The following is a 27433-nucleotide window of genomic DNA, read 5'->3' on the forward strand; positions in this document are numbered from 1 at the left end:
TTCTTTCAGAAAATTTGTGGGTGGAATCTACATTTCCAAAGAAACAGAAAATGAAACACGGTGACTGGACTAAAGAAAGGAAAGAAAAGTTTAGGGAAAAATGAAACAATTTGGAAAATAAAGAGCTCTGGACTATGCATGGGTGATCCTTTGAAGGTCTAATCGCAAACAAAAAAAAAATAAAAACAGGATACGTTATAACGTATGAAATTTAGTTGTAGCTTATCAAAACAAAACTGAATAAATCTGTTATAACACTCTTGACTATTGATTCTGTACATTATTTTATTTATTAGTTCACATCTTTTTGAATTGACAATTGGATTCACACATTTATACATTGAACTTCCCTAACCGAATGACTGTAATTACAAAATTTATTAGGAAAATCAAAATAAAAGATCTCAGGCAGATTCACTTTATAATTTCATCCAGCTTAAGAAGCCAAATTAAAATAACTTGATCAAAAAATCAACAATTTTTCTCATCTAAGACTTTAACTTTTTTAAAACTATAAAACTTTTTTTAAACAACAAAAGTAGCTTCTTCAAGACAAACAATATAGTACATTTATCTGAAAAAGTGTCTTCATGAAAATAATTTTATTTAAAAACATTTCATTACAACGAATAAACATTGAAAAGTATTTTTTTTTTTAATAATGATTGCCTTTACATAGTCATTTGCCGTTACTTTGGCTTAAGTTAATGTGTATTAACTTAAGCCAAAGTAACAGAACCACCCACGATCTTACCCACTCATGTTCCATTTACTTCAGCTGGTTTACATAATTCTATAACAGTAGTTTATGATAAAAAAATCATGAAGTGTTATTTATAAATATTATATTCACTAAAAAAAGTTTTCCCTGAAGTCTTATATTGTTAGAAAGCCTTATGGAATTTCTTAGGAAAAAATAATAAAAGTTGTAAATATACAAATATGTAAATACAGCATAGAAAGAAAAACAACAGGAAGTTTAGAAACTGGATTACAATGTTACAAATTAACGTTCAAGATTTTGTACCTAATTAAAAAAAAATTAGTTTAACATTCATTCTCAAAGTGGGTGATAATGCTCCCTTGTGAGCGCTGGAGGCATTCATGGGGCTCACATAAGATTGGGGGTGTGTTCAGGCGGTCAACAAAGGCAATGACATTAAAAAAAAGGAAAAAATTATGTTTTCCTGATACTTCAAACTAAAATTAAAAATACCTACTACGTACAAAAAATTTTTTAATTGAAAACTTTGTATAGATATAATTTGTATGTATCTACCGTTTGCCTGTGAGGAGGCGGATTGGCATATCGATGTGTCGATCACGTAACATATTCAAAGTCCTCAAGAAGGCAATTATAAGGGAAATCACTTTTTCTCTTTTTTCTGACTTCCTGTTCGTCCCAGACTAAAACCACTCAAGATCTCTACCGATCCGAGTTTCCGCCATCTCCTGACCGCAAATCCCAAAATATACTCCCCAAAAAAAATCTTCACCTAGCCAAATCCTTTTGTTTCTCGTTATTTTTTTGGATGGGGTATATTGTGACATGTGTCGGGTAGGTCATAAATGGTGTGAAAGCGACTAGAAACGGAAGGATTTGGCCTGGCGAAGATTTTTTTGTGGGGGGGTTTTTGATTTTGTGTTAAGGAGGTAGCGGAGGCCCGGATCGGTGGAGATCCGGGACAGAATTTGGTTTGGGACAAGCAGGAAGTGAGAAAAAGTGATCCCGCTTATAATTTTCTCTGTGAGGACAGCTGAAATTTTTCGTGTTCTAAACATCGATATACCGACTTGCCCCTCACCATCAAACGGCCTTTTAGAATCATCATCGTCGTCTTCTCCGAGCTAAACGACGTCTAATGTAGATAACTTTTTAAACAACATATGATGTTGCAACCAGACAACATCCAACCCCCTACGCATGGAGATCTAGCCAAGTTAAATCTGCGCAATATAAGCACCCTATGCATTATGCCGAATTTTAGCCTTCTAACGATATTCAATTGTAATAAATAACGACAGTCCCTTTATAGCACGCAAAATACTTACTATTTGCAGAGTGCTTACAGCACTTCCTAAGTGGTCTGCAGTTAACACAAGTCAGAAACACTGACTACGTAAGATACTGCTCTCGTCTATATCTTTATTCCTCAAAGTGGAAACACACTACCACCACCAGATTTTACACAGTTCAGCTGTGTGTCGAAAATGGCAGCACTTGTAAAAACGTTCAACATCTACAAATCCTTTGACCCTACACAAAGATAAGTCACTTGTTTTAACTAATTGTTTGGATTGACAGGCTAAATACTGACTAACACTAAACTCATTGTAAATTTTTTGAATGCTCCATCTGCTTGGTAATAAACTTAAAATATTAATTTTTTCCTGGGTTGATGTAACTGTTTCCATTTTATTGATTAATTCTTCATATTCCCTACCTAAATCTGCATGATTTTGTGGTACTAAACTGGTTTCTTCTGTAAAAATATTTAAATCAGAGGAATAATTTAATTTACTGGTAATTTACTTGGCTAATTTTAACTTTATTTTTTTAAATTTGTTCCATTGCACTGCTCAGTAATTTTTTAACCTTAATGGGGGAAATGCCAAGTGTGAACAAGCTTTATTCACCAACTCGACTATAACACATTGAGGCTCAAATATATCTTGGCATTCCAGTTTGGTTTCTGTATCATCTTGTAGTTTTTGTATTTTGTACTCAGTACTCTGCCTGGAATTAATGTTAAATTTGGATTGCTTGTTGGAAGTGTCAAAGATATTTCTAAAAGAGATTTCTTAACCGGTTTAGTGTGACAGCTAAATGGGTCAAGCAACTTTTCCCATTAATATGAAAATATTTAAATATTTGGTTTTAAATAATGTTTACAGATTTTTGTCACCTGTCCACATGTGGATTTTGGGGCCTAAAAATGAGACATTTTCAAAATCTTACAATTTGGCAGCCATTTTTTTTTTAGTGATAGCCATCACTATTTATTTTGGGCCCAAAATTTGAAAAAAAAAATTGTAAACATAAATTCAATAAAAATTACAAGATTTGGTTATGTAACAAAATGAATTTTGAGTACACTAAGATGAAGTTCTATTTTAATCTTTCCCAAAAGCCCTTTTTGACCTCTATGATGTAAATTAAGAATGCTACAGCTCGTGGAAAAAGTGATAAAAATGTCTGTTTTTATGTGTTGGCAAGTTAGAAAGTAGTTATTATTCAAGGAAAAAAATTGTTATAAACATAAAATAATATTTTTTGGCCACTACAAGGTGGGTAGTTATCATATACCAAATATCATCAAAATCAAAAATAGTGATGCAATAAATTTTTTTTGAATTAAAATGGAATACCCTGTTAATTATTGGGTTTTTTCTACCCCATTGTATTACCATTTTATACCCCATTGTATTACCCATTGTATTAGTGATGCTTTGAAAAGGTAGTAATACTTATGTAAGGAGAATGGTCTATCACTGTGCTCAAATTTTTGAAAATGGAGATTTATTCTCAAATTGAAATAGCTGACTACAATCTTACTAAAGTGTGCTGCTTGTAATACATAGTGTGTTTTTTAATCTAAGGTTTTTAATCTGCATGAAAAGTGTAGTTAAAATGGAAACTTTTCTCCTAGAATTCATGATTTAGTAAGCACAAGAATGCTGGAGTTGGATGTACAGATTTCAGGTTTTGTAATATATTTAAGAAAATCCAGTGGGCAATGCAAAAAGAATTGTGTTATGTGAAGAAGTTGATATTTCCTAGAGAACTTCTTAATAAATTATATGGATGATAGTGCACCACCACGCTTTAATATCAATAACTACCAATACTTGGATGATTACTTCCCTTAAAGATTTAAAATAAGATGTCATATTGTTTCGTTTTGTATCCAAATAAAATACCACGAATTGTATAAAAATTAAATTTCTCTGACATGAAACCTCAATTCTTTCTATTTCCCTTCATTTGTAAATTTCTCATACAAAATAAAATAAATTCTGTTAATTTTCTTATTCCTTGGCCTTCTCTATAACCAAAAAATGTATGTTAACTTTTAATAATACATATATAAGCTCTCTTACTAATGTATTTGACATGATTAATTTAGTTAAAGGTAGTTACAGTGCACTATGTTTTGTTTTTAGCATTGAACTGTAATTTTTTTTTTAAATTTAAATTCTGTTGTTACTCCTGAAAGGCTAGTCAAAATAAAAATAAATAAAATTAGGTAAATAAAAACACAAGTAAAAAAAACAGTAAAGTTATCAGGATATTTGTAGAAAATCACCTATAAAATTATGTCAACGTAAATGTCCTGTCAATTCGTTGATAGCCTGTCATTGACAGTTGAAACCACCAAATTGACAAGACATTGACATAATTTTATAACATATGATGACCAGCTGTTATGTTTTAAACAAATATCACAATTTTTTATAATTACATGTGAAGTTTTATAACTTAGCATCTAAAATACATCAAATCAAGCATAATTGCATATAATGCTTAATTGGGAATTTGGTGGTTCAATTTCAGGAAAGTTTCATCTTCTTTCTGTCATTTTTATCATAGATAAGAATGCTTTTTAGTGATATTAACATCACTAAATTCAGCTTGTTACCATCTTGTCTTCATATTTTGGATATTCATCATTAATATCACATAAATGTATTAAAGATATTGCGGCATATTAAGTTGTTTAATCCTGAGCAATATATAATATCACTTTATCATTTTCTTCAGAAACTGTTTTATGTTAATAAAATCGGCATTTCGAAACGAGTGTTTTATTGTTATAACTGCAAACAGTTCCAAGGCTTTTGAAGAATGTATATCGTTTGATTCAGGTTAAATGTTATTTTATCATCTTCTCTTGCTTCTCAGACACTTGCAACATTTTTCTTCTGTAATAGCCTTTAAGACATTTGGTAACACTTTGGTTCATCATTTACCATATACTTGTAGTGTTGGTAGGTAAAAAGACAATTTTAATTTGTATGAATCCTTGGGTGCCTAGAAATGCTGCAGAATTACCCAACAATAAAAAGACTTTTGTTTTTTTTTTTAATTTTTTATATTCACTATCCCATTCTTGAATTTCTTCTTTAAAATTGGGGCTGTCATCCAAGTAGATTTATAGTTAGTATTTCACAGGTAATGACCTAATATTTAAGTTCCCCATATTTTCCTATTGCTAATAATTACTATTTCTCAGTTCCCATCATATTGTCACTAAATAGAACAGGAATGTTATGCCTTGACAGTTTTCCACTTGTACTCCTTTTCATCTTTAAATTTTAATATCTGAAGCCTTAATCTTAAGCTTAATCATCAATTTTCACTTCAGATAAACTACTGCAACATACCTAAATTTCAGTAAAAATAGATTTAGTTTTGGAGATTTTTGAAAATTTTATACAAAGACCTATAAATAAATATAAAAGAAAACCCACAATTTAAGTGAATTGCATTTTGTAATTCTCGTAGCTCAAAATATAAAGAAAATTCGTTTCCCCCCCCCCCCCACTTAACAACATGCGACCAAAAGCAATACCATAGTTTTCCTAGAAAAGTCTGCAAAAAGTTTATATTTCATCAGCATAAAAATGTCTACTTCCTTACACATATTTTTCTAGGTAATGCACAGGTGACATTAACATCAACATCATTTGTTTTACCATTAATTTTGCCGAGTGTGAGGTTGTGATGTTCAAATCTGTGCAGCAGTCTGAAAAAGTTTCTATATGATTTTTTTAGTGTAAAATTTTATTTTAGTTTTTAGAAGCGAGCTATTAACCAGAAAATGTGAATTTAATTACTTCTGAAACTACTGAAAAACCGCCTCATTTAGATGATCGTAAACTGGTATTAATTTTCTTTTTTAATTATAGTTTTCATTGTGTTGTGGCGCACATTCAGTAATTTGTTCTACTGCACCACACTGTTTCTACCATGGAAGAAAACAAATTAAAAATCATCATACATCAACTTGTTTATTTTCCTTTTTGAATGTATAAATAATTAACAAATTTTCTATAGTAGAAAAATTTCACATTATTAGTCATAATCTCAATAAGATAATGTAAAGTATATGTGCTGTAAATGCTGAATTTACTGTTCTATTTTTACAATGCAAAAATACAGTAAAAACTGTATCTGAATCGTAGTACAATAGTAATGATAACGATAAAAGTAACAGTGAAAGTCAGATTGTACTCTGGTGTACTGCCCACTACTGTATATCACAGAGACTTAGTTCACTTGTCACAATACAATGATGAAAAATTACTTCACTGGCGAGAATTTTCAGTTGTAGATTATCTATGAAGTTATTAAACATGTTAAAAAATTCCATTTAACTAATAGCACGTAAAGGTTTGGAGGTTGGTGGTTCACTTTCTGAACATTTCTTCTTTTATACCTCCTTTTTATCATAGGCAAGAAGGCTTTCAATGACAATGTCATTAAATTAAGTAATTCAACATTTATGGCATGTGTGAAGAAATGGGAGGTGTAATGTGCTTCTGAGTTTCAACTTCCCCTTGTTTTGTAGCAAGTAAAGGAACTCATTTATAAAATTAATAGAAAGGAATAAACCAGCAGTTACAATCTAATGTTTTTATTCAGAGTTCAAATGCTTTTGTCATTAACACTTGAAAAACACCACTCCATTGATTCAAAAGTAGTTGTGGATATATATTTTTTGTTCATTACAGGAAAATTTGTCTTTTTCATTTGTACAAAAGAGCCTAAAATACATTGATTGATATCATAGTTATGAAGCGACTAGCTAGTTCTTTCATTATAAGGAAATCTTTTGTTAAGAAAAGTATCTTGTATAGAGAGAATTTTGCTACATTCGTAGTAGAAATAGTGTGGTGCAGTAGAACAAATTACTGAATGTGCGCCACAACACAATGGAAACTATAATTAAAAAAGAAAATTAATACCAGTTTACGATCATCTAAATGAGGCGGTTTTTCAGTAGTTTTAAAAGTAATGAAATTCACACTTTCTGGTTAATAGCTCGCTTCTAAAAACTAAAATAAAATCTTACACTAAAAAATCATATAGAAACTTTTAAAGATTCAGACTGCTGCACAGATTTGAACCTCACAACCTCACACTCGGCAAAATTAATGGTAAAACAAATGATGTTGATGTTAATGTCACCTGTGCATTACCTAGAAAAATATGTGTGAGATATAAGGAAGAAGTCATTTTTATGCTGATGAAACATAAACTTTTTACAGACTTTTCTAAGAAAACTATGGTATTGCTTTTGGTTGCATGTTGTTGGGAGTAGGGATGGGTGAAAACGAATTTTCTTTCACCGAACTGAGAAATAGTAATTATTAGCAATAGGAAAATATGGGGAGCTTAAATTGTTTTTAAATATAAGGTCATTACCTGTGAAATACTAACTATAAATCTACTTGGACGACAGCCCCAATTTTAAAGAAGAAATTCAAGAATGGGATAGTGAATATAAAAAATTAAAAAAAAAAACAAAAGTTTTTTTATTGTTGGGTAATTCTGCAGCATTTTGTAGACACTCAAGGATTCATACAAATTAAAATTGTCTTTTTACCTGCCAACACTACAAGTATATGGTAAATGATGAACCAAAGTGTTACCAAATGTCTTAAAGACTATTACACAAGAAAAATGCTGCAAGTGTCTGAGAAGCAAGAGAGGATGATAAAATAACATTTAACCTGAATCTAACCATATACATTCTTCAAAAGGCTTGGAACTGTTTACAGTTATAACAAACACATAATATTTAACACATAAAAACACATAAAAATTATAACATAACACAGTTATAATAAACACTCGTTTCGGCATGCTGATTTTAATACACATAAAACAGTTTCTGAAGAAAATGATAAAGTGATATTATATATTGCTCAGGATTAAACAACTTAATATGCCGCAATATCTTTAATACATTTATGTGATATTAATGATGAATATCCAAAATATGAAGACAAGATGGTAACAAGCTGAATTTAGTGATGTTAATATCACTAAAAAGCATTCTTATCTATGATAAAAATGACAGAAAGAAGATGAAACTTTCCTGAAATTGAACCACCAAATTCCCAATTAAGCATTATATGCAATTATGCTTGATTTGATGTATTTTAGATGCTAAGTTATAAAACTTCACATGTAATTATAAAAAATTGTGATATTTGTTTAAAACAAAACAGCTGGTCATCATATGTTATAAAATTATGTCAATGTCTTGTCAATTTGGTGGTTCCAACTGTCAATGGCAGGCTATCAACGAATTGACAGGACATTTACGTTGACATAATTTTATAAGTGATTTTCTACAAATATCCTGATAACTTTACTTTTTTTTATTTGTATTTTTATTTACCTAATTTTAATTATTTTTATTTTGACTAGCCTTTCAGGAGTAACAACAGTATTTAAATTAAAAAAAAAAATTACAGTTCAATGCTAAAAACAAAACATAGTACACTGTAACTACCTTTAACTAAATTAATCATGTCAAATACATTAGGAAGAGAGCTTATATATGTATTATTAAAAGTTAACATACACTTTTTGGTTATAGAAAAGGCCAAGGAATAAAAAAATTTACAGAATTTATTTTATTTTGTATGAGAAATTTACAAATGAAGGGAGATAGAAAGAATTGAGGTTTCATATTAGAGAAATTTAATTTTTATACAATTCGTGGTATTTTATTTGGATACAAAACAGAACAACAATATGACATCTTATTTTAAATCTTTAAGGGAAGTAATCATCTAAGTACTGGTAGATATTGATATTAAAGCGTGGTGGTGCACTATCATCCATACAATTTATTAAGAAGTTCTCTACGAAATATCAACTTCTTCACATAACACAATTCTTTTTGCATTGTCCACTGGATTTTCTTAAATATATTACAAAACCTGAAATCTGTACATCCAACTCCAGCAATCTTGTGCTTCCTAAAGCATGAATTCTAGGAGAAAAGTTTCCATTTTAAATATACTTTTCATGCAGATTAAAAACGTTAGATTAAAAAACACACTATGTATTTACAAGCAGCACACTTTAGTTCGATTGTAGTCAGCTATTTCAATTTGAAAATAAATCCCCATATTCAAAAATTTGAGCATAGTGAGAGACCATTCTCCTTACAAGTACTCCTTACAATTCTCCTTACAGTATTACTACCTACTCAAAACATTGTGATAGTACAATGGGGTAGAGAAAACCCAATAATTAACAGGGTATTCCATTTTAATTCAAAAAAATCTTATTGCATCACTATTTTTGATTTTGATGATATTTGGTACATGATAACTACCCACCTTGAAGTGGCCAAAAAATATTTTTTCATGTTTATAACAATTTTTTTCTTGAATAATAGACTACTTTCTAACTTGCCAACACATAAAAACAGCCATTTTCATCACTTTTTCCACGAGCTGTAGCATTCTTAATTTACATCATACAGAGATCAAAAAGGGCTTTTTGGAAAGAGTAAAAATAGAACTTCATCTTAGTGTACTCAAACTTAATTTTGATACATAACCAAATCTTGTAATTTTTACTGAAGTTATGTTTACAAATTTTTTTTTTCAAATTTCAGGCCCAAAATAAATAGTGAAGGGCTTAGGGTAACATGCCTGTTTTTTAAGTACTAGTAGAACTTATAAAAATGAAATTGGACTGTTACCGAGTGTCCTTCATTAAAAAAAATGGCTGCCAAATCGTAAGATTTTGAAAATGTGTCATTTTTAGGCCCCAAAATCCACATGTGGGACAGATGACAAAAATCTGAAATGTTTACAGCAATAAGTACTTTAAAACTATATAAAATTTATTTTGTTAACTCAAAAAGGTTGACAAGTAATGAAGCCATCAAAACCACTAAAAATACTGTTACTTCTAATTATGAACAATGTATCCAAAAAAATTCACAGCTTGTATTTATTCAGATAATAATGTAGACCTACTATACAAGATATTGCGATATGTCTGTAATGAGATAGTATATATTCTAGATAGTTTGTTACTTAAAGTATGACTTTAAGTAACATAACTCAAATTAAACACGAAATGCATGGACATGAATCTTTGCATAACCCTGAATGTAAACATTTTAGAAGGCTCAGTTACTGTTTTGATTTTAATGTATTTTGTTGTATTTTTGCTAGTGTAATACTGTGGTTAGGTAATGTACAACTGTTTATAAAGTGATTTTATTAGCAGTGAACTTCTCTTTTATGTGATATCTTTTATTTTTAATTTTATTAATTAGATTTTTATTTTAGCTGTAGAGAAACTGGGATAAGACAAAGTGAGGTACAATTGGTAGTTTTATAATTTATGCTAACTGTATTGTTATTGTAACAACCCTTGCATTTTATAAAAACGGATTATGGAATGTTCAATTGGCATTCACACTGAAACAGTATGTCACAAATTGACCTACAATAGAACTTCAATATTGCGTGATATTTTAGAGTTTACTGAACAGCAAATAACATTGATATCTTTTAAGGAGTGGATGTACTGAAACAAAAACTTATCTGTACTTTTCATAAAACTAAATATTTAGATAAATATTTTCATATTAATGGGAAAAGTTCCTCTGACCCATTTAGCTGTCACACTAAACCGGTTAAGAAATCTCTTTTAGAAATATCCAATAAGCAGTCCAAATTTAACATTAATTCCAGGCAGAGTACCGAGTACAAAATACAAAAACCACAAGATGATACAGAAACCAAACTGGAATGTCAAAATATATTTAAGCCTCAATGTGTTTTAGTCGAGTCGGTGAATAAAGCTTGTTCAGCACTTGGCATTTCCCTGATTAAGGTTAAAAAATTATTGAGCAGTGCAATGGAACAAATTTAAAAAAATAAAGTTAAATAAATAGCCAAGTAAATTAAATGATTCCTCTGATTTAAATATTTTTACAGAAGAAACCAGTCTAGTACCACAAAATTATGCAGATTTAGGTAAGGAATATGAAGGATTAATCATTAAAATAAAGGATAAAATGAAAACAGTTACATCAACCCAGGAAGAAATTAATATTTTAAGTTTATTACCAAGCAGCTGGAGCATTGAAAAAATTCACAATGAGTTTAGTGTTAGTCAGTATTTAGCCTGTCAATCCAAACAATTAGTTGAAACAAGTGGAATTTTGCCACGAATCGGCAAAAAGAAACCAAGTCACGTAACTGATGAAAATGTTATTAATGATGGATGTGTTGATTTACTGGCCGTATATGTTCCGCAGTATTGAAGAATACGACTGGTGGGAGCAAGATGAGGAAGTCATTTGACCTTCACCTGCAAGATGATTTCAATTCTGTTATAATATATTGTAAGGATAGTTTTACATAGTTCAACAAGAAAATGTAAACGTATGGTAAAAATATTTTATATAAATAACAGTATTTATAAAGAAAATTGAGACAAAATCAATCAACCAAAGTACGGTATAACTTTTTATATAAATAAGGAAATGCAACTGGATAAAAAAATTAGTGAAAGGAAATTTAAAATGGGTAAATTATAAATGAATTCTGAAGAAAAGTTAACCGCAATAAATCTAAGGAAAATAACAGGAAATGCTGACATTTTAAATGTTAACATGGGATGAAACATTAAATAATACTATGTCATCATTACACATCTTCCAATAATAAAAAAGGAAATTAATTCGTTTAGACTACTGATATATTAATGACTGTGAAAAATTAAAAATAATTATTGTTTATAATAAAGTTATGATTCACGATTACTAGTAAGGTGATAGAATTAATTAACACCTAATGGCAGAAAATGTCACAATGTAGTCAATCTTTACAAACTGGAAGCGAGTATTAGAGACTTTTGGTTAAGAGGATCCATCTTTGTAATATTATATTAATTATTGAATGGCAACATCAACAATAGGAAAAGCTGTAATTCACAACTTTGTAGATGTCAGATTTGATCTTTAATATTATTTTGAAAACAGAAGGCAATTTTGCTAATGTATTTCGTTCAGATCCATTGATTTAATGATTTATGAGTTTCTACCTGTTCTTTGTGGTGATCCATATCTACCTTTAAATGGGATATTAGCTTTATGTAATATTAAAAGAGAGTAACTTGTACTATCTTAAGCAAGAATAAGTTTTCGTAGAAATATCTGGCTGCAATTTAAAACTAATTATTTTCTGTTAAATATACAACAGAAAGTTATCCAATATAGCCATTGGTTTTAAGGGGGGGACAACTGCAGGAAATGTAAAGTGGTTTCACAAAGGTGTAACTTATCGCCTACAACACGGTTATAATCTTTGTTACAGACATCTTTGTCGACAGGCATGATGAAATATTATTTAACAGCTGTTAGTTAAATAAAATTTAATGAGTCTCATTACCCAAATTTGTAGAAAGTGATCGGTTAAATCTATTATCCAGTAAAAATAAAAGTTATTATCAATGACAGCGCTTTTGATGATTTTCATTAATTACAAAATTGTCTCATATGAAATCATTGTCATCCCTAAGTTGGGCAATCGGAACTGGTAATACCTATGAGTATTTTTTAAAACAATTTACAACACGGTAAATCCATTCTTAACATGTATAGTTCTGGATTTAAAAATTTTATCAGGAGATTACAAATGTTTTTATTCATAAAGTACATAACAGTTTTGCAGAATCTTAACATTTTGCGACAGGGACATAGATCTGAAATTGGTGAGTGCAATTTAAAGTTTTATTCTCTGTGATTGTCAGTTTACTTATCTGATGACTTAAAAAGACTGGTTACCACTACTGTGCCATCATTCAGTGGAAATGAAGAATCCTTTTCTTGGTATAAAGACTAACCATATTTTCTAGTTATATTTGAGAACGCCCAGTTTTATGTAATAGGTGTCAGTTATACTTATGCTGCTACCAGCATAAAACAAAACATAAGAGCATAGATTGGGGACAATAACTCAATATCCCTTCAAGGTGTCGAGCACCAATCCCTTGGGTTTGGGGTGCATTCTCATTGGTTCCTCTTTTTTCTCATTTTCGTTTTATTGATATTTCCTGAATTTTCAAGTTAAATTTATTAAATTAACTAACAGATTAAGGATATTGATATATTTTTGTAGCAAGTAATTAAACATAAATTGACCTACTCTTTCTAAAATAGTCTCTAGCTTGATCCCTTTCTTTTCTAATTTTTAATTTAAAACTTTTTTCTCTTTTAGTTTAGCTCAATCCCTTAATTTTTTTAGAAGACATCTTTAAAAGATTCTGAATTTTTCAGTTATTTTTTTCTGAGGAGGGAAAATTAAAAAAAAAACAGAAACCTGAAAATGAATTTTAGATGTAATAACTTAATAACTTGTTTAGAATAACACACAATTTTATATGACACTGCTTGCCTTGCGTTGATGTTCTTTCTGAAAATTAATTATTTTTTTAGGCAAGTTAAAGTCCATATCATTTCAATTCATCTATAAATTATTAATAATTTCAATGCACAAGATGCCAGAGTAAGGCTGACAATTCTTGGATTTATTTGCAATTGGAGATACATATTTAGTTTTAAAATAATTATACTTTTTTCTTTAAACCTGAGGGCACATGCTCACTGTCATAAATTAAAGCCTACCTGCGAATGAATACATCAATCTTAATGATATTATTATTGTTATTCCTACTACCTTCTTGCCTAAAATTTTAGAATCCTACCAAATTCTGATAATAAAATAGTATAATATAAAATAATCACTGCTTTCTTTTCCCATCAATATCTAAGCTAATTTTTCCATTTACTTTTGTGCAATAGTTTAAACTTCCTATTCTCTCAGCTTTCTTCTGCCTGTACTGGTTATATATATATATATATATATATATATTTATTTAGATAAATTAAAAATAATTTTTATTTTTTTACAGACTACATCTACAAAAGTAGTAATTTTTTAATACATTTCATTACTATTTCCTGCAATTAGTCTTTTCTTAGCTGTTCTGCAATTATTGTATTTTGTAAGTGCGTATAGTTTATCTTTGAGATCTTCTGCTTTCAGATAATTAATTCATTCATCCAGTAATTCCCATATACATTTATATGCATGGTTTTTAATTAACTTTTATTTTGCTACCACGTTACTTCATGTTTTAATTAAATTAAGATCTATAGTGTACTACTTTACTTTTTAAGAATGATTTCGTAATAACTTTTATTTGAAAAGTCATTTCTAAAGTAATAATTTCATTCTTATAAAACATACAGTCAGTAAAACGTAATGCACTCGCTTAGTCTCAGAGAAAGAAAAAACCCAAAATATGCAGCTGATTTGCTCATTACATTTGAATCTATCACCCAGATATTTCATAATAAGTAAATTTTGGTATACTCCATGACCACTTCATGTTACGTTTTACAGCCCATAATTTGATTCTGAGATTTGTTCCTTGTATTATACTCTTCTTTCACTTTACTTTGCCTTTACCACCAACAATATTTAGTCCTTTGCTGCATAGATAACATTTCAGTTCCCCCCTTCATATTGGATTTTTCAATACTTTGTTAAACTACTTGTTCTTTCCTCTCAAAAAAATTAACATGAGAATTGTTTTTCAAAATATTTTGCTGTACTGCTTGTGGTATGCTCATTCTAATTCAGTTGCCATATTTGCTGATAACTAAAAATTCTGCCTTCTTTCCATATTATAACTCAATCTCTAAACTACTCATTACTTTTTATTAAATTATCTAAGTGTATTCAACATTAATTATCACTTATGTGGGATCCTAGGAAAAGATGTTCTTTCTCCTTTCTCCATTTGTCATGGTCTACACCCATAACCTTACATTAGTCTTATATAGCTGAATTCTTATATACACTATTATTAACATATCTTTTTTACAGTCTAGCAACTTCATTGTTTTACTTTACCATTGTTTTACGATTTTACTTTTATCAACATACCTTTCACTTTTCTTTCTGAGAATATTCCACTATCTAGCCTACTACATTACTTCTAATAAGACCATCTTTTTTGGTTATCACTACTACAGGGACACCTTAATATTCTCATCTGTTGTTATCGATTTTCAATTTACAGTAGTTTTAACCACTGACGTTACTACCGGTCTCAGCACAGTTGAACAGACCCTTTTTTCAGGTGATACTTTACTATACACTGCAGTAGAGTAAAATATCATTTTGATATCATGGCAATTACATTTAAAAATTTTTTTAATCTACAACCATCAAAATTTTCTGAAACAATCAGGATCAAAATCCATTCATGTCAAATGCGGTTAGACTGATTCAGAACAAACTAATTTCAATGCAGATATCTAGTATTTACTAATATTTATTCAACCTTCTAGTTTCATAAATGTTTTCATCTGTTTTGCCATGTTGCAAGTACCTGATACAAATCCAAATAAATCTCTAGCTAGTTGGTTTTGAGATTTACGTAATCATCCTAAATTAGACTTGGAAGAATAGGTTCAAGTAATGGGACTATCTCAGAAAAAGCAAAGACCAACTATCAATTTGTAACAGACCTTTCAGCATGTTAAAATACAGACTACTTCAAAGAGTACAGATTTATTTTCTGGATTGTATTTGTTTGTCTGATCTTATTTATAGAAGTTTTATTTTGTAAATTAATTTAATTTGTATTTGACACTTACTACCAGATGATTAATAACACTATAGACAAAAAAACGTTTTTTTAATGTTTCTCTAAATATACATTTCTTGAATTGCTTTTTGCGTACATTACAGATCTGTAAATACAATTTTTCTATAACCCTTAGTTTTAAATTAATTACACTTCAAAAAAAATTAAGGAAAAATATAGTTAAAATTTTTTAAATTTATAATTTTGCATGGCCATCCCTGTTTAGAATGATTTCGCTGATGCTTTTCTTTTATAAATAGCCTCAGGCACATCCCGAAATAATGTCAAACAGTAATCGGCTAGCACGTTAGTATTCCATTTCCCATCACCGAAATGCCTTGATGGAAACGTTCACCATGTTCGTCACTTACATCTCTAAGGTTATCCGGAAAAAATCCAGATGTGAGTGGAGGAAATGTATTTTCAAAGACATATTACATCCCATAGCTGTGTATGAAGTAAGAAGTTGATTAGTAATATCGTGGTAATTGTCAGATTTTTGACAATCATATTTAAATGAAGCTCAAGCTGCACTTTCTACATTATTTAACATTGAGTTAAACACATCATCTTCGGTCAACTCTCTTATTTGAGGACCAATAAAATATTCCTTCTTTAATTTTAACTTCACTTACATTCAGAAATTTCTGCCTGATGTACAAAAACCCAGGACTATCCTTCATTGTTTTTACAAAATTTTTCATTAGTACTAGCTTGATGTGGAGAGGGGATAAAAATTTTTTTTTGGGTTCAACTAAGGGCTCACGAATAATATTTTTACAGTCATTTAAATATTGCTTAAAAATAACAATAAGAATATCAGTCATTTATATATTGCTTAAAAACAACAATGAGAATAGTTTTAATGCAGGTAATTTTATGCTTAGCAGGAACCATCTGGATGCAACAGTTCAAGCATAGGATTGATTTACTTCTGGTTTGGCTTTAAGAAAAACAAATACAAATGCAATCATCTTGTACTAAAAAAGCACTAAGAAAATGATTGTTTTTTCACAAACCATCAGTAGAAGGTTTCGTCACAGATAAGAAGAAAAGGAAGCTTGCATTATTTCATCTGCATTATTGATTTAAATAAACAGATCAGTTTTCATTAAATACAGCATCTACAAAAGCAAACTGACAATTATAGCCAAAATCAGAGAACGTCTTGAATTTATCAAAATAAAAGCAGAAATTTCTAGGTAAAAATAAATTTTAAGCCCATTAAATTCATGTCACTGAATCTATTCAAAGAGCATTGTATTTCAAATACAAGAAACATGCTATCTTGAAAGCAATGACAATTCAGTAATTCCTATTTCAATAATCGCTAGAGGTCAGCATACCTGTAAGATTCAAATGTTATATCATTATTTGCTGCAATAAACCACTTTCTGCGTTTCCCTATGGTCATTTACTTATGTTATAATGTTTTAAAATTAATAAGGCAATAAATGTGGTCTTTGACTGAAATTTTGATACACTTTTAAAGTTTTGAAACATGATTGCCTGAAAATTGTTAAAGCAATGAAAACTGTTACCTTCACTCAGAGGGAAAAACAATGAAAGCATACATAGAATCTGTTCATGTGCAAATTGATTGCTATGATATTTGGGATTGGTATGGTGTTTCATTGAATGACTTCATGCCAAAAAGAATAATAGTTATTGCACAACACTACTGAGAAGTGATGTAGAAGATGTATACTAAGTTATTCAAAATCAACAATAGGGGGCAACTGTGATATGTCATTTGCTAGAAAATTTTCAGTCTCCATCTGTTCAAATGTTAAAAGAATTTTTAATGATAACAAATTCACAAGTTAAAATAAACTGAAAGGTACTGTCAAGAAGTGAGTTAATGACTGATTAATTGAAAAGAAGTTGGTTGGTGATACTTTGAAACATACAGATTGCTGCTATACAAATACATCAGTATTTATTATGAGTATGTATTGGAGTAAGTTAAGCAATGTATTTTTACTTTAATTTTAAAATGTTATATTGAAAACGTTTGTAATGAAACAATCAAGTGCTTAAAATAACTTCATATTATTTCCCTTTCTGATGGAGGCAGTGTATATAAGTCAGTTATGTTACATAAATTTAACCATCAATGCAGTCTGTCTTGTACTAGTGATGTCATTAATGCACCTGAAGTGCCTTATCATAGTTGCCTTTCCTAAGTATAATAATTTAACATGCTGGTTACAGTAATTTAATGTGTAACAGGTGTTACTGCATACCTAACAATATGGCATATTAATATGAACTTGAAATACTAATTTGTTATTAGATTTTTATCAGTTGTACAGCAAAAGCAAATTTTAATATCAGTTATTTTTAAACTTACAAATATTTATATTTCATGGAAGATCATTTATTTTTTGTTAAAATTTTTTTTTAAGTGTGAGTTATTAAAAATATGTTATCTGTTTTTCATTTTCTTTTTCTTTTACAGGATTATGTACATTTCTATCTTCAGTATCAATAATGTTATTATTTGTAGTCCCTATACAAGAGTTTATGACAGCATTTCTTATAACTTTGATAGTATTATCAGGTGCAGCTATAGCTACTGTCAATACTGTAATGGTGGACCTCTTTCCAACTAATATGCGGTAATTAGCATTTATTAAATTAAAATCAATATTGTAATTCTAAAATGACTAAATAACCCTCAATCTCCAAGTTATGTTAGCCAATCAGTTTGATTCTTCTTCTCTCCTTCAACAATGAATTACAAAAATTCCAGATTGTTTTTGGTATATTTGCTTTGGCCTTGATTTTTTTCAGTTGTTCTCTCAACCATCATATTTTAATGATGAACTCTACGTTTTTATTATGCGAATTTAATCTCATAAGGATTATTCACATTTAGTGTTGCAGTATACATAACAAGAATGTCATCAACAAGTAGTACCTCCAAAATAATTTGTAAGTAATATCATGAACTATTGTGTTTTTAAAATTTTATATATCAGTTTCATTGATGTATATTATTTTATTGTATTATCTGAGTCCTCTGATAATACAATAATAAATTAAAAGTAATTTTGGTCACATATATCAAATTAGATTAATATTATATAATTTTTTTTTAATAGATCAAAATAACATAATACATTTTCTAGATATAACAAGAAAAAGTAAATACTACTACTGAAACTGAAATATATAGACGGTCATTCATTATCAATACTACCATTCATCAGAATTCAATTTCTAAGGTATTCAAATTAAATATATGTTACAACATTAGTAGAGCTTATGCCCATACAATAAAAATTATTGATTAAAAAATTAAAACATAAATAAACTGGTAAAGAAAATGGACAAATTGACCCTTTTAATGTTTAAAATTAAATAAATAAAAAAATGTTTAATTTTCCTGGCTTTACTCAGAAAGTTATGAAATTGCAGGTGGCACAACCAATCTTGATGTTTGGTGCCATGGTAGCGACAGCCGCACTTGGGATCATTCTTCCACTCTTTTAGCATAACGTTTGGCTTCATTACCTAACATCAAATGGGCCTGGGCCTTTGTAAAAGTATTGTGATGTTAATATTAAGATACATTTTTAAATTTAATTAAAATTTTTTAAATTAAATTTTTTTAATACATTTTTAAATTTAATTTTATTTAATTATTTATACCAGATGTGTAAATATGAAACTGAAATTTGCCCGTAGATGGCCCTACCTGTCAGTGTAGTTACTGTCAAACCGCATCATTGGCATTATTTTCTTTCTTTAACAGTTGACAAAGATTTTCAACTCACAACAATACAAGTTTCAAACAACAGCATAGTTTTAATTGGCGTTGAACAATTCGAGTTTTGTACCTATAAACTACGATTTGCGAACAATTTTCTGTTACCATTTAAAGAAAACTGCTGCAGAATTGCATCGAATGCTTGTTGAAACTTACAGTGAGAATGCTCTTGGTAAATCACAGTGCTTTGAGTGGCTTAAAAATTCAAAAGTGGCGATTTTGATGTGAGAAACGAAGAACGTGGAAGACCACCGAAAAAGTTTGAAGATAGCGAATTGCAAGCATTGTTGGATGAGGATGACGCTCAAATGTAACAACTTGCAGATCAATTAAATGTAACATGAGAAGCCGTCTCCATACATTTGAAAGCCATGTTAAAGATCCAGAAGATGGGAAAATGGGTTCCATATGAACTGAATGAAAGACAGCAAAAAAAACTGAAAAACCACTTGCAAAATGCTGCTTGCCAGGTACAAAAGAAAGTCATTTCTTCATCAAATTGTGACAGGTGATGAAAAGTGGTTTTATTTTAAGAATCCTAAGCATAAAAGATCATGGGTAATTCCAGGCAAACCATTGACATCGATTTCAAGGCGAAATCACAATAGAAAGAAGACAATGTTCTGAGTTTGGTGGAATCGGAAGGGTGTGATCGATTATGAGCTGCTAAAACCTGGCAAAACTGTTAATAGTAAATGCTACTAACAACAAATGATCTATTTCAAATGGACGAAAAATTACTTCAGTGTCTCCATACATAAATAAATTTATATATATATATATACATAAACATACATATATATATATATATATATATATATATATATATATGTGTATGTTTATGATTACGTATGCATTAGTTTCAATTTCTTTTTATGTGTTGCTTTATTGTTTTCTAGTTAGATTTTTAATTTATTTATTTATTGCCATTAAAAGTTTTAAGTTGTTTTTTACTTTCCCATCAAGATAGCGCTATAGCTCTAAAAGGGAAAGTATTATAATCGGTCCAATTTGAGTGTATGCAGTTTCCACTGGATCTTGACATTTTAACACCTAAGGAACCGAAAAACCAGATATTAATGGTCATATGTACGTATATTCTGTGTTGGCCTCTAAATTACTTGATATCTTCAAATCTACCTGACTGATTTTGACCAAACTTTGTTAGATTACGTCTATATATCAGACATTGATGCCATTAAATTTTCAACTTAAAAGGTCAAGGGGATGAGGCTGTAGAGCAAGGTCACCCTCAGTATGTCGAGATTTCACCTAATTAAGGTCATGTTTTTTTTAGGTACATTTGTTAAGAATTAAAATATAATGATATTAGAAAAAAAATTTGCAAAATTGCACCCCTCCTCCAAAAAATGCTGTTGTAGTCATCTGTTATGTTGTGACATCATAGGTGAGCAGCAGAATTAAATATAATAATAGTATTTAAAGTTTAAAAAAGTAACTGGGTCTCGAACTCGATTGTCTGGTTGACTCGGTATCTGGTACGTTAAGCCTCGCGACTACACAAGTCTGCTGACCATACAAGCAAAATGTTGTATGTAAGTTATGAAATTACATTAGTTTAGTTAGTGCCGACTGTCGCTGATAGTACCGCCTCAGACATGTGAATTAAATACAGTATGTGCCCGCGCTTTCGTTAGAATCATTGAATTAAATACTCTAAAAAAAATTATATTTAAATAAAATTGTAAATATTTTTAATTAACTTAGCTTGACAGCTAAAGCTACATTCCAGGAAAGTCCTATAACTGTGTTGTCAACTTTTTTACTGAATTTATTATTTCATTTATAGCTGTCATGATGTTTCTTATTGTTTTTATCTATTATATTTCACAGTTTACTATTATGTTATTTTTTGAGCCAGCATATGAATTTTCTTTACTGGTTTTAAATTTAATAATAAATTACTTTCTTTATTTGTAGTTTTGCAATTATAAATTTCTTTTCTTTATATATTTGTATTAATTAACATAATTGAATGTTTTCAATTAAATGCATATAAAAAATAAAATAAATATTTTTACAGAGCAATGGCAGGATGTTTATCATTGATGAGTTCAAGAGTAGGAACTGTAACAGCAAACATGATATCTGGAAGGGTTATTCATAACCACTGTTTGGTTTTACTCTCATTTACAGTTATATCACTTCTAGGTGAGAACATTACAAAATTATTTATTATGATTATCTTCTAACACTTAAAGAATAAATTCTTTACATTATCTATCACTGGCCAAACCACAGGTATAGCATTGTTAGTACTATACTGGAATCCTTTGATTACCACTGCTGATGAGGATTAAAAATAATTTGGATTCAGAAGAATGTATTAACTATATATAGTATATCTCCTTTAGAACGATATCCTTCTCTTTGCATTCTCTTAATCAAATTATACAAAACAATAATAAACAGAAGGGAGAGATTTATAGAAAATATCAATTGAAATGTTTCTTAAGACAGTGATGCAAATTAGGAATACTGTTTTGATTAAGTTTTGAACAGTCAACAGAATGTTCATAAAGCCTTTTCTCATAAATGTCAATAATAATAAAAAGTTACAACACTATTAAATGGTATGCCTGATATAACATGATTTAGAGTTGACTCCTATATTAACCTAATTAGTTCCTAGAAAGTGTGATCTTAAGTTAACACAGTTGTAAATTGAATTCTTAGCCTATAGCCATACTGTAGCACAGTGTTTCCCTACCACTAGCTGCAGATCCGCAGGGGGCTGTGAGAAATTGAAAGGGGTCCACGAGACATTCCATTTTCATTGAACTTTATTTTATCATGTGTCTCACACCTGGTATATTAGTAATGTACATTTCTCAAGGCTCTTGGTTTCAGTGAAATTTAACATGAATGTTGATACTGTTACTACTACCCTTGTGGGGAAGAGGTGAATAACCAACCCTTTGTGTAGATTTTTTCAAGTACATTTCCTTCTGGAAGGTCAATTCTATTTCAAACTCATGTCTGACCATTTATCTTATTCACTTCAGTGGCAAAGTGAACAAGCAGTATTATTTCTTGTAGTGAATTTTTATAATACTATACAATTAGTTTGTTTTTCTGCTTTTGATCAAATAATTGAGTTCGCAATGAAACTTGTGATTTTCAATCTTTTCACTATCTTATTTACATATGGATCAGAATTTAGTTAGGACATTGTGTGTGGAACAATAAATAAAAATGCTGAATTCAAGTCCCTCTTCTTATCTCTAAAAATGAGCAACCTAATACACTGGGGAAGATTTAATTTTACCTGCAATAACTTTAATTTATTGCAATAAAAGTAATAGCAAAGAACTTGTTTAGTGAAAAACATGCCTCATGACTTGAGGTGTATGATACCATAATTTGACATTTCTATGAAAAGAAAAATCGGATAAGATTGCTCAAAATATGAAAAATATTTTTCTAGATCGGTTACATAGTAGTGAATATTTTGCATTACAGTAGGGTGAAAGTCACAATATTTAAAATAATGCTAATCCGGTAGCTTTTGTGCGGTATACAGAATAAAGTAGCATATTATTGCTTTTGTATGATAATACAAAATTAAGATTTATGAACACTTTTTGTCCTGTGAATCAGTTCTCTTCATACAACTTGATAACTATGAATAAAGTTTCATGAGAAAAATCCCAGATCTACATCTGAAATTATTCAGTTTTGATTTGGATTCGTATGTCTGGACATACGGAAGTTGATGTCTGAATTCATAATATGTCTATCCAATATGATTATATTTTTCCAAATATCTCATTTATAACTAACTAATTGTATTATATTGTAAAATAGTAATTTGTAATGTCATTCTTATGATATATAAAATATATTTAAAAAAATTCATTTTTCATTTCATGGAGGTTGTGGAGAATTTAAGTGTTGCTACAGAGACATCAGAAAGGTTGGGAAACGCTGCTGTAGCAGACTCATTTGCCTACTTCTCTTTAATGTACTTTTTAGGTGAAATGAAATTACAGTTTTTAATGGAACATTTGTATCTGTATTGCCCAAGTTTACTATAAAGTAAGGTTTTGTGATATATTACAGCCTTAAAATAAGGCACACTTTTTTCTCTTCAGTCTGCAACAGCGTATATTTCTAGTAAAGACCTGTTTCTTTAACAATGAAAATCAAAATAGCTACTATTCAACTTTCTTCTCCATTTAGTTAATGTCTTAAAATAATTTTCAGCAGATAAAATTCCCATACTTGCATCTTCATCTAGTATTTTAACATTAAGCATTTAATTCATCTTTTAAACAGATCAAACTGCTGAAAAAAACATTTTTCTCGGTTTCACATCACTATTGCTTTATGGGAGAAACATTTAACACTATCTTTGAAAATGTAGCTTCCAGATGAATAAAAATAAAAGATGATTATATTTGATAATTAATTTTATTAAAAATTTGTAACAACTGTGTATGGTGAACTAAAAACTGTATGACACAATACAATGTAGAAGCACAGAAATCTTCAATTAAAAATGTTGGGGTAAGTAGTGCAAAAAGATTTATAGAACTGGTCAGGCAGCATTAGAAAATATATTTATTGTTTTCTAAATAATTTATCATTATTTTTATTTTAAGAAATTTGATATTTAACAAGATTAAAAATAAAATGATTAAAACAGTATTGGAATGCAATAAATACAGTTTGAATGAAGGGGAACTTTTGAATAAAGAGCTTCTGGTAATAAAATTATGTTGTAAATAAACAAGTCTATTCTTTGTGTGATCCATCATCTTTTTGTGTCACTCATAATTTTTTAATCAACAAAAAGGGGGTTATAGTGAGTGATCATAAAATCTTTACTTTTATTATCATTTAAAATTCAACTTCTCACCGAGCATAGTTTAACATTTCTTCACTGAAAATAGCTACATCTGTCATAATTACCCAGAGTTTTATTAATTTTATCTAATATAATGTATCTACATTGTTAAACTGATCCTATTTTTGACATTGCTTCATACAAAAAAGCCTCAACAGACTAAGTCCAGCAATCGCTATGATCAGAGTATTGTTATACCCAATTTATCTGTTCAAAAAATGATATATAGAATTCCTAGAACTATTAAAACTCAATGTAAGACAGTAAGCCACTTAGCTGGAAAATTATTCAGTTGAAATCATTCAGCTGAGATGCTGCAAAAGCTTCATGTCATATACTTCCTGGCTGTTGTGGAGAAAAAAATAAAAAGGAAAGATCTGATGACTCTTTTAGAGATTCCTTTCTTTTTTAATGATAAGAAGATTTTCTGAGCTTTATAGTTTACACAATTTATTATACTGGCTGTATAAATATGTATACATATATGTATACTGTATGTAGAATTTAGCCACATCTATAAATCATGGACTTTAAATAAAAATAATTTTTATCCCTGAGATTCAAAGTTAGTACAATGAAAGAGACCATCTGATTTCAAGGTTTCTTCTATCAAATTTCTTCTAGATTATATTTTATGTGGAACTAGAGGAGCAGCTTTATCAGACAGTCATCTATCAAGTCATAGTTTGATTTGTTCTGCACTCTCTTGTACTTTCAAATGTCTTAAATCAATTATAAGATCTAAAATGTCTGTAAAAATGGTCTAAATCCATAATTCTTCAAGACCAAATCTATGACACTTCTGTTAACATCCTATAAGCTGATATTTTAAAATTGTTCTTGTATACTTGTTTTACTCTTCTTGCCCTCTCTTGTTGAGCCTTGTTCACTAACAAGGCTGATTGTTCAATGCAAAAGATAGTGTTACCTCTCTTGTAAGCCATAATTTAAAAACAGCTGCCCTGCTAGCTAGTTAAAGGTGCCAACATGGCTTACAAAGGGAATCACAGTGGCAGCTGATCTGATTCACACATACAAGGAAGAAGAAATAAAGGATAAGAAAAGTAATGGGGAGGGTGAGAGAATGATCATCCTGCAGAAGGACTGTTTGGATTAGCATTTATCCATAATCGGAAACTGATTTCTTTTTGTTGTTTCTGATTAGTTTATTGTTTTGCCATGCACTCGATTGTGAACTAAAATTATAGATTTGGTCTTGTAGAATTATAGAATATTAGACCATTTCTTCAAACATTTAGATCTTATAATAACCAGCTATCTTATAATACCAGTTATGCTCTTACTTGCATTCATCTTAACAGTAAAAATTATAAAAACATTAAATAAATTACAGAAAAATATTTTATGTGTTTTTTAATAAATAAGTTACATTTTCACATATCCACTACCAATTGCTGTATAGATAAAAGTCTTTCTTATTTATAATATTTTTTAATTAATAAAATATACATTTTTTGTTTCAGGTGCTATTGTGCTAATATTACTTCTTCCATCCAAACCTCTTAATATAAGTGATAAAAAAGCTACTGAAACATCATAGAATTTATTAGCTGCTTCAAAACAGATTATCAGGACTAAATCACAGCTATATCTACGATTAATTTCACTGTTTGTTCATTTCCAATTTTTCTTGATGAAGGGCAGATGGTTTAAAAAATTTAAGTTTTTCTTAATTTAAATAAACAAGTACATTATCTCGTTTAATAATAATTATTGTGTAATATTGCAGCGCTCATTATTCTTCTAAATTTTAATTTTGAACAGTCAATAAAATCTGTTTGTGAATTAAAAAATGAAATTTTGTACTACAAAATTATGTATTACATTTATTATAATAAGAAATAATAAAAAAGTTAGAAATATTAAATTTGTTCAAATTCTTTATTTATCAAAAATTTTCTTTCAAGCAACCTTAGATGTAGTCGTTCAGAAACTGCATAACAACTGCTAGTAATGTGTGATTAATCTACTTAAAAGTTTGGATTGCAGGAGTGAGTCAAATGATTATGATTGAATGATTATTACTGCATAAAAAATGTAATTATCTTTGATTATTATTTTACAAGCTAGTGTCACATATGACAGTGAATGAAAGATTATACAAAAACAGGTAAACACGTAAACAAAGAAAATTTTTATTATAATACCTGTCTCTCCCAAAGGGTCAGTACTGTTATATCTATTATTAATTCTTTATTTTGTAACAAAATATGTACAATGAAAGGAGTCTCTGGAAATACATTACATTCCATTTTTTAGTTTTATTCATTTCAAGTAACTTTCTTCGCACTTTCAGCACTCAGTTGAAACTTGTAAACGTGTCGCATCTCAGTTACATTCCTCTTCTTTTTTTCAAAAAAATACTCTGTTTAAAAGTTATGTTTTCAAACAAAAAAACTTCATTCATTTACTGTTATCGAAAAATAAACATTTATGCCAGAAGCCAAAATTATCGGTAACTGAGCAATCAATAAGTAATAAATATCGATAAATCATGTATTCAAGATTGGCAAAAGAAAAAGGAATTACTGCTTGGTGCTTCTTCAGAAGATGATCGTTTTGTGGACCGAAATTAGGGAAATTTCCCGAATTAGAAAAAAGTATCTTCTTTTATTAAAGAAAACAGGGAAAAATGTCTTTCAGTTTTTCTGTGTCAATTCTGCGTCAAATCAACAAGTCTCACAACTTAACCATCGCCAATTTCAACAAAATTTACAGGATTGATCATATCTATAAAGTGCTTATAAAGTGCCTATAAAGTGCATATCTATAAACAGCTTCGGTTTCTCTATCGTTTTTTAAAATAAATATTTAAATATCAATCAGGTTTAAGGTAATTCTTGATTACAAATCAATGTTCAGCTGTTCTTCATGATTTTCTGGCACCATGAGATTATTAATATTAGTATAAACATGAGATTATAATCTACAAATTTTAGTTTAACTGTAAGTTTGCTCACAAAAAATGAATTACAAAACACATCTCACAGTTGGAAACAGCAATATCATCATGTCTTTCATCAATTGCTCCTTTACCAGTACTAAATAGAATGAAAAA

The 27433-nt window shown here is 29.3% G+C and overlaps 1 protein-coding gene across 3 annotated transcripts in view; it reads left to right on the plus strand.

The window, feature by feature from the left end:
- Positions 1-26208, plus strand: part of LOC142327027 (uncharacterized) — a 139866-nt gene extending 113658 nt beyond the window's left edge. The window contains exons 4-6 of one of the 3 annotated variants that reach the window (XM_075369790.1): positions 18171-18330; positions 21529-21656; positions 25839-26208. In XM_075369790.1, coding sequence (XP_075225905.1) covers positions 18171-18330; positions 21529-21656; positions 25839-25915 — 365 coding nt within the window. In that variant the 3' untranslated portion in view covers positions 25916-26208. Of the gene's footprint in view, positions 1-9; positions 190-18170; positions 18331-21528; positions 21657-25838 lie in introns of those variants that run through there. The other 2 variants (XM_075369787.1, XM_075369789.1) reach the window with 2 other exon arrangements.
- Positions 26209-27433: the final 1225 nt, after the last annotated feature.

Source organism: Lycorma delicatula, chromosome 6, assembly GCF_047948215.1.
Source record: "Lycorma delicatula isolate Av1 chromosome 6, ASM4794821v1, whole genome shotgun sequence".
Lineage (NCBI taxonomy): Eukaryota > Metazoa > Arthropoda > Insecta > Hemiptera > Fulgoridae > Lycorma > Lycorma delicatula.